The sequence below is a fragment of the Vulpes lagopus genome, chromosome 19 (genome assembly GCF_018345385.1).
Source record: "Vulpes lagopus strain Blue_001 chromosome 19, ASM1834538v1, whole genome shotgun sequence".
NCBI classification, from domain to species: domain Eukaryota; kingdom Metazoa; phylum Chordata; class Mammalia; order Carnivora; family Canidae; genus Vulpes; species Vulpes lagopus.
Genome location: NC_054842.1, coordinates 47,643,101 through 47,657,702, shown reverse-complemented (window position 1 = coordinate 47,657,702; position 14,602 = coordinate 47,643,101). Strand labels below are relative to the sequence as shown.

At 37.6% G+C, this 14,602-nt stretch overlaps 1 protein-coding gene across 22 annotated transcripts in view; it reads right to left on the bottom strand.

Moving 5' to 3' along the window:
- The window catches only part of MBNL1 (muscleblind like splicing regulator 1), a 204,352-nt gene that overhangs the window by 4,298 nt on the left and 185,452 nt on the right, over positions 1 to 14,602 (bottom strand). For 15 of the 22 annotated variants that reach the window (XM_041733862.1, XM_041733880.1, XM_041733878.1 and 12 more), the window contains 4 exons: positions 13,750 to 13,903; positions 5,996 to 6,031; positions 5,214 to 5,308; positions 2,149 to 2,223 (listed from right to left, as the gene is read on the bottom strand). In XM_041733862.1, the coding sequence (XP_041589796.1) occupies positions 2,167 to 2,223; positions 5,214 to 5,308; positions 5,996 to 6,031; positions 13,750 to 13,903 (342 nt within the window). In that variant the 3' untranslated portion in view covers positions 2,149 to 2,166. The remainder of the gene's footprint in view (positions 1 to 2,148; positions 2,224 to 5,213; positions 5,309 to 5,995; positions 6,032 to 13,749; positions 13,904 to 14,602) is intronic. The other 7 variants (XM_041733867.1, XM_041733871.1, XM_041733866.1 and 4 more) reach the window with 3 other exon arrangements.

Sequence of the window (14,602 nt, the reverse complement as noted above, 5' to 3'; positions counted from 1 at the left end):
GTCTAAGAACATTAAGAGCCTAAGCTTCAATCAATACAGACACATCCACTTGCTTGCTAATTGATAAACTAATGGCCATTTGGTATCATTTTTTATTTCAACCTGGATTATTGCTCAGAAATAAACACAGTTACATGTATACATACCAAGCGTACCCAACTGACTACAAAAGCTTGAAGTAGATCTTTTTTTAAACCTGTCAAAAGGAGGACTTTCCTTCCAAACCCACATAACTACAAAGTAATGTGCTTATTAAAAAATGTGGCTCTTGTTCAGGATGATTATCAGATTACTGAGAAAGCTCAGTAATGAAGTAGACAAAAATCATTTTCAGTAATTTAATTCACGATTACAGCATGTCTTTGGTAGCTACTTCTGGAATGGCTCTCAAATATCGTCTATCCTCTTCTCCTGCATGGGCTCAACCTTTGCACAGTTATTGCTGCGGATTATTATCCACAAGGGTCTCAGAAACTGGTTCTCGGCTACCATGCCCTCACTTGGCACAGCGTCCCTTCTTCTCAAAGGCCCTCACTCTGCCCTTCTCTCTATCACAACCATCATCGTCCCCAATTCACTTATTTCCTGACTCTGCTGGAAGAAAAAAGTTGCTCCTTCATCTTTGCTCCAAGAGAAATTTGTTCAAACTTATTTTAATAAAGTGTGCTAAAATGGCCATCTTTTATCTCATTGTCTATTCATCTTGATCTCATTGACATGGGAGCACATGGTAACACACAGTACCAAAAAAAAAAAAAAGTCATTGGTAAATGTGTTCAGATACATGAAAGGAAGCAACAAAGAAGGATCGCCCATCTTATGGCCAGGTTCAGTTTTTAAACGTGGTGGCTCTTTTTAAATATAAGAAATAGGGGATCCCCAGGTGGCTCAGCAGTTTAGCTCCTGCTTTCGGCCCAGGGCGTGGTCCTGGGGTCCCGGGATCGAGTCCTACATCAGGCTCCCTTCATGGAGCCTGCTTCTCCCTCTGCCTGTGTCTCTGCCTCTCTCTCTCTCTCTCTCTCTCTCTGTCTTCTCATGAGTAAGTAAATAAAATCTTTTAAAAAGATAAATATAAGAAATATTCTGAGAGTATATATATATATATGATAGCCTGAATGCACACATTCTGAATATAAGATCACCTCTAAGGAAGGATGAAAAATGGCCACCTAAGTCAAAGTGTTTGAAGGAAAATCATAAGACTTTCAAATTATCTCTGAGCAATGGCAACATTTTCAGAACTATGCAATCCTCTAAGGCGACTACCCTGAAGTACCTGAAACTCACTTGGATGCACAGATGTATGTGCATGCACATACGTGAGTGTGTGTATATACTTATTTAAAGTCCAACTTTTTACATCTGGATGACCCTGTGTGTGTGGGGGAAGCAGGTACATGTTCTCATTTAGGATTTAGAAAAAAAAATTAAAAAATAAAAGAAACGATGACCTACACCAGGGCTCAGCAAACTCCTACCTGCTGCCTAGTTTTATAAATAAAGTTTTATTGGGTGACAGCCACAGCCTTTCATTTATATGCCACATCCAGCCACTCCGTGCTCAGTGGCTGAGCTGCAGCAGGAAAGAGTGGAAACAGAAGCCATATGGTCCACACGACCACAAATATTTACTATCTGGGCTTTTCAGAAAAAGTTTGCCAACCCCTGATCTAGGCCACCTATGTAGTTTTAAATCACATTTTTTTTTCTCACACTTGTGTTTATTTCTAATACGAACTAAAAGCAAAATTTATTTTCCCTAAGTATTATGTATATTTAAGTGATATTAACATGTCTACTGTAAATGTGTATAATAAAATTCCTTATAAGCCGTTTTAAGATAAAAATGGGAGATCTTCCTTAGTCTGCTCAGAACCTTCAGTACTGTAACATATGCTGGGTTATAAACATATTCATTCATCTGAGCTTTGTTTAATTCGCTTGTACATTCTACTTATAGAACCGAGCCAGTCTCTAGGCAGGTGTTCAATAAATATTTGATGATACAGAATTTTAAAAATAATAAAAATAAAATAAGATACATATTTTCTCCGAAGTTTTGCAAAATTTTCTCAAGTGCATCATACAAATGTTATCTTAAAAAAGGAACACTACAAGTACACACTATATATGACATAATGAACTTACTGTTTAGTGATGAAAATTCTACATCTGGGTAACATACTTGTGGCTAGTCAGATGTTCGGCAGATATTATGGGTATCTAGCAAATAAAAAATTATTTGATGAATGATCCATGCAAGCAAGCCAACAACCAAGAGATGAAAACATTTTAATATTAAGTTTTTTTTTTTTTAAGAAAAGTGAAATTCAGCTGTGAGGTGACAGTCCTTATCTGGCCAACATAACAATAAGTTAATATAAACTTAATGTCCAAGTAGCAACTCATTGTTTAAAACCTTTGTGTTAAATACTATTCTATAAAAGTTATCAGTTTTTAGGAAGTAAGAGAAGTAAAACTACCAAAATTTCATGCACAGCAGTAATTGAAAGAAGCCCTTTTTGTTGGCCTACACACACACACACACACCTGTGGTTTCGGTTTTTTTAGTAATCCAGAAATCAAAGTAGGAAATGCCTTGCCTATTTTTGTGCAACCAATTTCTAACATTTTCGTTCAACTTACGGTTCCCTAACTTTTTTCTCTTTTTTTTTCCAAATTAAAAATACCAAGGTAAAGATTTTAAAGGAGCATTTCAAAGGAACCAGATAAGAGCACAGGTTCATTTCAAAACATATTTCTGAATCTGGATTGCACATTTTATCATATTATAAATGGGCAAGAGAATTAAAAAAAAAAACTTGAGGAAAAAATATAGTAAGAAATCAATACAGAGGTGCCTTATTGCAATGGTCCCCAAAGCAATGAACTTCCAATTTGTAGCCAGATTTTCCTCCAACCCAGAATTATGGCTGCTAACCTGGGAGAAGGCTGCACGGTAGAGTGAGACCGTCAGAGGAGTGAAAAGGGTTCTAACACGAGAGGATCCACTTCTTGGCCGGGTTACTTTGAGCCAAGCACTTAATTATTCTATGGTTAACAGTTTCTTCATCTATAAAATGGCACTGATCCCATCTCGGCAAGGTTGATGGGCGAAGAGGGAAATCACATACATGAAGGCATTTTGTTGCTGTTGTTTCAATTTAGATGTCCTAGACTAATCCAACATATTACAATCTGCAGTCTGGAGTGTAAATTAATATGTCTCTATTTTATTTCCATTTCTCAGCTGACATCTTTACACAGTTTTACAGCATTGGCAAATGGCACGAAAATGTGCTCCAAGCATAATGAAGCTTCTCATACCATTTTTCCTGCTGCTGCAGGACAGGATGTTGCACCCAACAGTGTAGAAGCATCAAGGATGGGGCTGTCGAAACATACCAAGGACCTTCAACACCAATCGATGCAGATGAAGGGCCAGCTATAAACTTCTGCATGCATGCAGGCTGCATTTTGTGGCATCAGCTATTTCCAGCATTGCTAATATACTGTAGGCATATACATATGTATGTATATGTAGATATAATATATGTGTGTATATATATATCCATTTCCCTTTTCTTTCTTTTGGTTGTAAAACAGTATGAAGACCCAAGATTATGCATGAAATGGTCACAGCACAATGCAAAAAGTAAAGTGTCCCCTACAACCCAGGTGGCCCAGGGCATGTTGAAATTTGCTTTGCTATAGTTCTGCTTACACCAGCAATTCTGTAGTCATACATGGTACACGCACAGAGCTCAGCATCATTGATTCGCACCACAAATGGACTGCATTGAATCCATTAAGAAATTTCTGCCATAGATTACTTACTAACATGCCACATATGCACAATCTAGTATTCTTGTAAATGAGTCTGATGTGTTAGCATAAATCCAGGGCTATTTTGACAAGCTTCAGAAAAACTAATGATTCTTTGCCAAGAAATGTTTAAAGCTTGTCTGAAACTTTAAAATACACCCATTTTGGCACGCTGCTTTTGAAAGTTTTTAATGGCTGCACTAATAGCTTACAGTTCTTCAACAGTACATGGTGTACCGCAGAAACCAGGGTGGCTACCTCTCGCAGCAGTTAACCACAGATTCAGATGGCACTTAACTGGCCTTCTCTTCCCAAGGGGCCACGTGTTGATTCCCATCTGATACTGGTTCTTTGGGCTCATTTGGCTACATTGAGCCTTAGTCTGTGGGTTATCTGAAATCTGACTTGGCTCTAAACCTTACTGAACTTTGCTTTCGTAACAAACGTGCCTATACGTTGAAGTCAAAGCCGACTTCACGTAAGTTTGACTTTGAGTCAACTGTCATTTTCTAAAGCACAACTCAAAATAGGATCAGAGAGCGTTGAATCAATGTCGGTTTTTAACTTTTAAATATTTTAATAATAATTTTCTTTTGAGCAGTCATTCCCGTACATCATGAAATTCAGATTTCTGAAACCGGCCCAATTTCCTTATGAGTAATCTGTGAAACTGTTACTCTACAAACTTGTATGGAACACCGAATGACTCAATTTACCATATTACCTCTTTTCCTTTATAGCTCTCCAAAACCTATGCTGGCTAATTATAGCAATAAGAGTGCACAGGGTTTTTTGTTTGTTTGTTTGCTTTTTTTGCATGTGTATGTGTTTTGTTGAAAGCATTGAGCATCAAAACCTGGACACCAACCTAACTTGTTCTGAATATACAATCTGCTTATCAAATGAAACTGTAATGAGTTTATAACGAACTCTATTTACAAGACTGGTCATTTGTGGCATATATGACATGTTTAAACATTTTGCTTTTTATGTTAAGAATTTAGGCGAGAACCAAGAAATTGTATATAGCAGATGGTTCTAATAAAAACCTACAATTACCTGCATTTTTGGTTGGTCAAAACACCTGCACGATTGAGACCAAATGAGAATTGCTTGTGTAAATATCATTTTAGTAGCTTTAGAAATGGAGCCGCGACAACTTTGGAGCACTTATAAATGGCATAAAAGCATTCTGCTGCTCATCATAGAGAGAATGTGTAGGCCAACAAGAGGTATCTTTGAAACCCCATGCTATTAAAGCACCCACTACAGCCCTCACGTACACACGACTCCCACTGACCTCAATGGGAAATCCACGTGCGTAAGGGCTGTTGGATCGAGCCCTATTAGAGTTGGTTTTTAAGAAACAAAGCTGTAAATTAGCAAACCTGGTTGGCTGTGGCTGTTGCAGCGAAGGGAACACTTGTGGCAGATGTTGTTGCTGCGGACACAGTGGCTGGCGTAGCACCGTGCACCATGGGAACTTTCGGAGGGAAAATCATATAAGCAAACATACAGAAGAGTGTAGCAATATGGAAACCATGGCAACATGGAGGAGATAATTGGGCATGGTATTTATCACAGCAATAAGCCATGTGACGGGACATCATCACCAGCGAGTGACATGCAATCACAGCGCAAAGCAGGACAACATTCCAAGGAGAGAAGGGGAAAGGGGATGAAAGAGAAAAAAAAGGGGAAAAAAAGCTTGTTACCATCAAATCAAGAAAATTGACACAACAGGCTTAATTTGCTACGTCAAAAACAAGAATTTCATATAGTGTTCATAGTCAGACATTCAAAATCTACGTCAAAATACAGGTTATCTACTTCATTTATACAGTTATCTGTTTGAACGTATTTTTCTTATTTATTATTATAAAAATACACAAATATATTACTTTTATGATACAGATTTTTCTTTTTTTACACACCAGAACTCATAGTCCAATCAAAATCCACTAAAGGTGACTAAAGGAAACTTGTGTGTAAAGAAAACATTTATGTGAGTCCATGTCAATTAAATAGAAAATGGCATTTAATTGACAGGTGTTAGTAAAAGGGAAATGGACTTGCCCAATAGATATAAGTTAAACTTAGCAGTGGATTTTGAGGGGCTGTGAGGTGCACCATAGGTTTAAGATAATCAAGAAACAAAGCTGGCACCTACCAACACTTGTAGCGGGTGTCATGCACAATATTGAGCCTGCCCATCATGCATTGCAACAGGAAGGTGGATTTGAAAAGGGAAAAGAATTAAAACATCCCATCACACGTGTAATTAGGAAATTCATTTGAACAAAGAAGAAAAATTGTTATTATGGGAACAGTGGCATGTAACTGTCAGCACAATCAAATCATACAATAGCACAGTGATCAATTAGAACTAGTCTCAAGTGAAGAATAAAAGCCAGTTTAACTGTGTGCTGGTACACTTTGTTTCTCCTAATTGCTGCCTATAAATAAAAGTATTTGGGGAAAAGTTTGCTTAATTCTTTTAAAAATAATATTGTTAATTTGTTTCGTTTTAATCTGGTTCCTAGCCATCTGGCGGCTTTGCTATTTCTGACTTCAACATATGACTATATGAACATTTTCTTTATATTGAGCACGTGTTCAATAATCAGAGAAATTATTTATTATTAAAATGCTAGGTAATCCAATGCACAAAACTGGCTTAACAATGTAATAAAACCAAAACACTCATTGTCATTCCCTTGGTTTCATCTCCCTGTTCACTGTAGCAGCAACCACACAGACACGGAAGGGGTTGTGATCATCCATCCGTACAGGAATTTTATTTGGAGGGATACCAAACAATAAATTATGCATAAAGAGAAAGTGAAACTTCTACATCGCTTTTGTTTGGAATTTAAATGCAGGAAGAACATTTAGAGGGGATATACTTGTAGGTCTCAAATTGGTTTGCTTAATAGGTATCTGAGGAGACAGACTGGTTTTTCACTGTGGGTTTAGGCCTTCAGGACTTCTTGGAATAGCAAATATTCTAGAAAATGTCATGTGCAAGAAATCATTGACTGGACTTCAATTAAAAAACCCTGAATGGGACATAATGAAGATATATACATCGCATACGGGGGGTTAACTGTGATGTTTCGATTGTTCCAATCACGATGTTAAAATATTATGTATACAGTCCCTGCTCTCTTTTACATATAAACATTGCGAAATAGAATTTTTTTTTTTTTTTACCAAGTACAGGGCGCTTCCCACATAAAGAACTACTGTTCTTTCTATGAGATTATTTTAGATTTCTAGGTTTTAAAATATCAAATGATTTTATATTTCTATCTAGATCTTGGCACATCCTATTTAAACACTAGCAGCATCTGGGATGAACATTTGTTAGAAAAATATCTGCCAATTGAGCCTTGTCAGAGATGGCCCTACAAAACAAAGCTGCCATTGAGAAACACGGATTACCGAACTGGCATCCCTGTAACAGCTGCAATTAGTCTGTTATCACAATTAGACCCTGGGCACAATGATCAGTGATTAAACTCGGGGAAGGAGCTAGGGAGGCATCCTCTCAGGTGGAGTAATATTATCCTGACAGGCATTCCTTTTTTTTTTTAAGACACTTGAAGATCTCTATCATTTGCTACTACTATTGAGTCAAAGACTTGTGAAAGACAACAACAGAAACAGACCAGTAACAACAAAGACGTTAATTTGAGACAGTAGAGCAAGCAAAATTTAATCCTGGGTCTAGATCTTGTGAAATCATTATCCTCTCAAGGTGGGGCAAGAGGACTGGGAGAGAGAGGATGGAAAGATGAATGAAGAACAATACTGTGGTATTCAAGGATTTAAGGCCAGTTTAAATACTGTCCAGGTTATATGTTTTAAATTTACTATTTATTATGACGCTGCAATTTGCCTATTATATTTCATCCCATGCATAATGTAGCCTGCACATGCTGAAAGTGAGTTAACTCTCCTCTCTGTCTGAAGCTGCTATGGTTTGAATTTTAGTTTGAGTTATCTTCCTCGTTATCATTATAACCAGTGCACACAGTTTTGAGAGGGATTGGCAGCAAATAAACATAAGGCAGCAATGAAAATACTAGCCAGGTGCAATAACGCACAAAAATGAAGACATAATGCTGTAGGACCCACTTACCAAAACCAAAAATCACTTTGAAATGACCATAATATCCATCTTTACATCAAATGGGTTGATTTACTAATAGTGATGCGCGAATAGCCAATTGAAATTTTTTCCCTTAATTTTCAACACGAGGCAGATTTTAAGTGAACGTATTTGCCAATTTCAAATTTCCCCTGATATTTGCATGGCAGACTGATGTGTTTTCTGAGGACTGCAATACTGTTGGAAGATGCAGGAGGAACAAGTGGGAAGGTAATTTAAAAAACGCGATGCCTGCACAGTTAAAAATACCTCAAGGAGAAGGGAAAGAGGTAGAAGAGAGAAAAAGGGAATCTAAGGGAGATTTGGTTGGAGGTCTGAATTTGGATGTGATAATTCAAGCCTATTTAAGATTAGAAGTATAAAGCTGATGTAAGGTCTTCCAAAATGTGTATCCCGGAGGCTTAAACTTGTGTCATTTAGAGCTAAAAGTTCACAAAACAGCAAGAGCTTCATACAGTTCCTTGCTGTTTTTATTCAGTGTTTTGAATTCTATTACGCTGCGCTACTGAATTCAAAGAAATAAAACCTAGTGCTACTACCTTCCAGGCTTTATTCTAAACTCTCAGACCTGCCTATGAAAGTGCTTTAAGAGACTGTTTTATGGAATTACGTTTAAGACTCACGTAAACACAACCTTATGAAATAATTACCATTAGGAACCCCATTTTATATATGTGGGGAAAAAAAATCAAGGTATAGAGAGATCGTAACTTGTGGGGGAGCTGGATTTAAACTCCCCAGCCTGATTTATGATCGCTATGCTGAGTTTCAAGTAAACCGTCTGCATGAATTTCATTGATTATAATAAAAGTAACAAGCTGGGAATTTTTTTGTTCCTGTTTTCCCCTGTTTTCATCCTTCTGCACCTCCCCGCTCACCTCCACATCATCGCCAAAGAAAATTTCTAAGGCCCTCCCTCTGTTTCTTCATGTCTGTTAAGTTGCAACATAAGCCAAAGCTGAAGTTGCTTCAATAAGGGACCCTTATTTTTTAGATTTTTTTTTTTAATCCTAAGCCCACACTGAGGGCAATGATGCTAGGAGGAGAGAAGAGAGGTGTGCTTCTGAGGACAGCAAGTAAGCAAAACCAGTAAGGGAGAAAGGGGTGGGGGGAGCCCTCAAGATGCAGAGGCGGGGAGTCTGCAGGGTCTGTGAGTAGTTGGGCACACAGCCTGTTCTTCCACAACCAGCCTGTAGGCCCAGGCTGTCAAAGAAATGGGCTGCTTACAGGGCGACAGAGCTCAGGCAAGCATGCCTGTACCCGAGGCAGCCCCGGGAGCTCTGCAAAGCCTGCCCTGCTGCGACCCTGTAAGCAAGGGCAATGATCACACAGGCAGGGACCAGTGCTGGCTAATGGGTGGAGGATGCACAGCCTGGCTACCCTGCTGGACTGCACAAGACCTCTGTTTGAAGGTGGGAATGGGAGGGAAGAGATGTGAGAAGAGGGTCCCAGAATCCTTGTAATGTCTGATATTTCTATCCAATACAGTGAGCTTAGAGTTTAGAGGTGGACATGATTTAAATTCAAGAAAATAAACTGATGTTACCTAACAGTGATACTTCTTACCTACTCTAATTTTGGGGGTGAAATTCATACCTACAGCATAAGCAGACCTTAGATTTGCATAATCTGTAGGGATAATCAATTTAGTCTTAAAGGGTGAAGATTTTTAAAAAGTAGTATACACCTAAAACTGAAAAAAAAAAAAAAAAAAGAAGCTTGAATGTGAGCCTCATCTGATATTTTTGTTTATTTTTAAATGTGATAGAGGGTATAAAACAGCAGTCATAGAGTCAGGTTATCAATAAGGCGTATTCCTCTGTTAGGCCAAATCATTTTTTAGGATTTCATGTAAAGAGCTCACAGATATTGAGACACTGACTCAAACCCACCTGACCCGATTTCAAGTTCTATCGAAACCTTGCAAGCCATGCAACTTGGAGTGAATCACTGGACCACTCTAGGCTCCAAATTACTCACTGGTAAAATGGGAATAATAATGTCAACCTTTTGGGGTTGTTGTGAGGAAAAAAAAAGCAGATAACGTATATAGAGTATCCAGTGTAGTAGGGCACAGAGCAAACACTCAACGGAGGTAACTCTTCTGAACAAAATGTATGAAACAACCGGGCCGAAGCAGTAGGGAGTTGTGCGACTTGGCACTGGAGAGTATGCAGACCTTCCAAAGGATTTACACTTTGCTTTTATTGAAACGTTCTTAGACAAATATTCTTGGATGCTAGTGTTTAGCTCCTAGGTCATAGGTTTGTAATCCCTAGTGTCAGTACTGGCATACTATGTAGCATACAATCAATGTTTGTTGACTCAATGGATGGATGGATGGATGGATGGATGGATGGATGGATGGATAGGTGGATGGATGGATCAATGAGTGGGTGGATGGGTAGACGGATGGATGGAAAATGGGGAAGGATAGAGGAAGAAAAAGAGGAAGGGAGGTAAGGAGGATGAGAGAGAAGGGAGGAGGAAAGGAGGTTAAGAGGGAAGATGAGATAGATGGTTGGAAGGACAGATGGATAAATGGATGGAGGAGGGCATGCACGGATGGATGATAGGTAGACACCACCTAAATTCAATTTTGTTATTAAAAGTTATGATACATAGTAATTTTTTTTAACCTGGCTACCTGGCTTGCCACTGAACTCTGATCTTTTGCCAGCTACCTAGTCACCTCCTCTATTGGTTTAGGCAATTATCCTTCACTGTAACTTCAATGAAAAAGACCTACACATCCCTGAAGCTATAAACAAAGTAAGAGACTACAGAGCTCTAAAACTCTAAGTTGCAAAAATTATTATATTGTGGGCAGCTAGGATGCTCTGATCATGTAATTCATCTGTATGCCTGCAGAATAACATAGTCTTTGGAAAATAAACTTCCTCTTCTCCTAGATATATGTAAGATTACAGGAATTTGTGGCAGGATGGATGTCCTCTTGTTCTCAGAGCATTTAAGAGATTTAATTAGTTGGAAACATTTTAAAAATTGAGAAATTTCACAGATGAACATCCAAATGAGGTAAATGTAAGGTCTGGAAAAAAAACAAAAACAAAACAAGATCTGGCAATACCAGATGAACATCGGGGCCACTACATTCGACTATACAGGTTTGCATGACCAAGTGCGGGAGGCAGGGACACAATTACCCTATAATGTAAATGGAGCCACAAAGGACGTGCAGTGTACAACAGGTACAACCTGCCAGGCAGATATTCCTCTGAGGCCATTAAAGGCTGAGTCAAAACATTCACTGTCCCCTTTAGATTGGGGCTGTGCTCCCCAGGGCCTCCTGCACCCCACAGTGCTTGATTTATTTCTCATTCCATTTGTTTATGTTTCCTGCCTGACCTCTAAGGCATTTTTAGTTTACATTCTCTGCATTACAAATATTTCTTTCCTTTCTGGCTACCCGACAAAGTGGGTTGGCACAAGTAAAGATGGGCCATCCATTTTAACCTCTTAATGTCACAGAGCCAATTTTTTTTTTTTTGTACACAAGCACATATGACTATAATGACAATATTTTAAAAGAATGATGAAGGTATTACCTACTTCTGATGACATGACTAATAAAGGTTAAGCCCTTTAAAACTGGGTTACAAACAAATGTAATTTTATATTACTGTTGCCGTAATTTCCTATCACTCTGATGCAAAATTCATCTACAAACGCAGGTTATACCTTAACAGTTTCAGGACATTTCAATATGTGGTGACACGTTTTATTAAAATTAACGATGCTTAGTTTCTAGAACAGAGAGATAAGGATGATTTTGAATTATGAACGTGTTTGTTTTTCCCTGACCCGATTCCTTACCTAGCATCTTTTGCTCTGTCTTATCCACAGACTAAAAGCCTTGCTAGGGAAGAGACTACTGTCATAAATAACATGTAATTAGTGGTTAAGTTCATTTAGAAAAGTCCTCAGTTATTAGAATGTTGGAGAAATTAATGTAAAACCCGTTTAATAAGCCAAAAACGTTAGATTTCCTTAAAAACACATAGAAGAAGTTAGATCTTTTTAATGTTTAGATTTTAAATAAAGAAATTCACCTTGAATGGCAATGTTTTATTCGATGAGAATAAACCGACTAAAATAATCTTTGATTACTTGAAAGACATTACGGGATCTACTACCTACAATCTCTTTAAACTTTGTTTAGCCATCAGACTATAGAGAAATTGATTACTTTATTCAAGACAGCATAAATCTAGGGGCACAGTAATTTATGTAAAAGCAAAAAAGAAAAAAAAGCAAAAAGATCAAATTGTGGAAATCTCCAAAAAATCTATATATGTCGAGAAAAAAGTGTTGATCTTTAAAAAAATAAGAGGAATATATATAAAATATAAGAGGGATTTTCTCCTCTGAATGTAATAAATACCCTACAGATCAAAACGATGTAATCTGTAGTCTCAAATGGACAAACAGCATCTTGATAGATACTATTTCATGAGTACAAATATTTTACCCATAGTGCCTAAGGCATACGCTGTTTTAATTCATGGAATACTCCAGATACTCTGGTTCATTGAATGTTGAACCACATTCTACATATGGATGGCCAGACTTCAGAGATGAGCTGTATAAAAGGTTGTGCTTTAGAAGTGTAAAAAACTAAGTGTAAAAAGGTGTGCTTAGCAGCAATAAAAGCTAAGGTGAATGTAATATATTCTTTTGTTCATTATTCAAAAATAAATAATCACATCCCCTCACGGCATTATGAACCCAATGCATCTAAGGACTGTCTATATAGGATAATATACTAATGATGCTGGACCTTCTGACCTACACACCTCCTCATTAATTCATTAATTTATTCATTCAATGAGTAAGATAAAATCATCTTATTAAATAAATCTCTGGACCCATGGTAATCATTTTAGAAAGGTTAAGAGGTAAAGAAGAAAATGGGATTAGAGTCTGCAGTTGGTTGAATTCCAGATTACCAGAAATTTAATATGTGCTTCTTCTTCTGTATGAAGAGTGAGTAAAAATAATAAATTTTCAAGTAGTTAAGTGACTAATGTGTCTCAATTTTATACCCTTGTGGATAGCTCTAGAGGATGTTTCTGTGACTAAGCTGAAATCAACTGAAACCACAAATGTATAACTCAATGGTCGGTGTAAAACCCCCTGGGGCCTTAGGACTATTTGAATATTAGGTCAGGAGCAAATCATGATTTTTAAGCAATGTGCTGGTTGGCACCAGTAAGAGCACTTTTTAAGAGCTCTGGAACACAGAGTCAAGTTTTCAAGTTTTTTTTTTTTTTTTTTTCTCCACCTTGAAAACAAAAAGGCTGAAAAATAAAAATCGAACCTGGAAATGTCATTTCATAGAATTCCAATTTACTCTATGGAATCATGAAGGCAAAGGGGTCTTACAGCAAGAAAGTGTCATAAAATAGCTTGACAGACATATAACAGTGTTGAGGAAGGAGGAAAAAAAAAAAAGAGAGAGAGAACTATATTTCAGTTCCAAATTACACAAACAAAAATAAATATATAAAACATCACACTGATATTCATTCCACTCCTCATTAAGTTAAAATTCTCAGTTCTTAGGGAAAACCGCCTGTGCTACCTGAGGTAAGTTTCCACCACTGCCCACCTTACCTGTCACCTTATCTATGGCTGACAGCAAACTGGGGGGCATGGCTTATCTGCTTAACCAGCACAACTCCCTGCCGCTCATCAGATTCGTTCATTAACAAGCTCAGACCCCTTACCTGGTGGGAGAAACGCTGTATGTTGTTGCAACTGCATGTTGGCTAGAGCCTGTTGGTATTGGAAAATACCAGTGTTAAAGACTGCGGTGGCACCGTTGGTTTTTTCAAGAGCAGGCCTCTTTGGTAATGGGGGAAGTACAGCTTGAGGAATTCCCTGTTTAGTGAATGAGTATAAAAAACAAATACCAGTAAAAAGAGAAAAAGAAAAAAGAAAAATCAGTTGAAGGCTAAAATTGTTAGGAAGCATGAGCAAGCAAGCAGCAGAGCACTGAACTACCCGGGGGGTGGGGGTGGGGGGAATCCAATCAACAAAAATTAAAGAAAAAAAAAAAAAAAAGGCAAGACCAAAGCTTTTAAAGGAAGCATTATTTTTGTTCAAAAAAACAAAAAACAAAAAACAAAAACAAAACAAAAAAATAAACCCCACTAGGACGAGAGCACATGTTATAATGTGTTAAAGTGTTTTAAGTCCCATAATGCTTCAGGCTTTCTGTGAGAAGCCACTGATTTGGGGAAAGAAGAAAAGCTGCACTGCGAGCTCCATGAGGATTGACGAGTATAAGCAATGTTAATAGTTAATTGTACAGAGTGACCGAAACAGGTAAAATAAAAACTAATCCCACTCTGCTCCTCCCCCCAGACCTACCTAGACATGCACATGTCCCAGAGCATGCAAGTTTTTTTTTTTCTTAAACACTGAACTATAAATATTAAAAAATAAATAAGTCTATCACTAAAGCCATGCTAACCAAACAGGTACATAAATATACAGTCAAAAAATACATTTTTTTTTTTAATGTCCTTAAAGTATTTCACTAGAACATTCTACAATGTAGTTAAACTGAATGTGGGC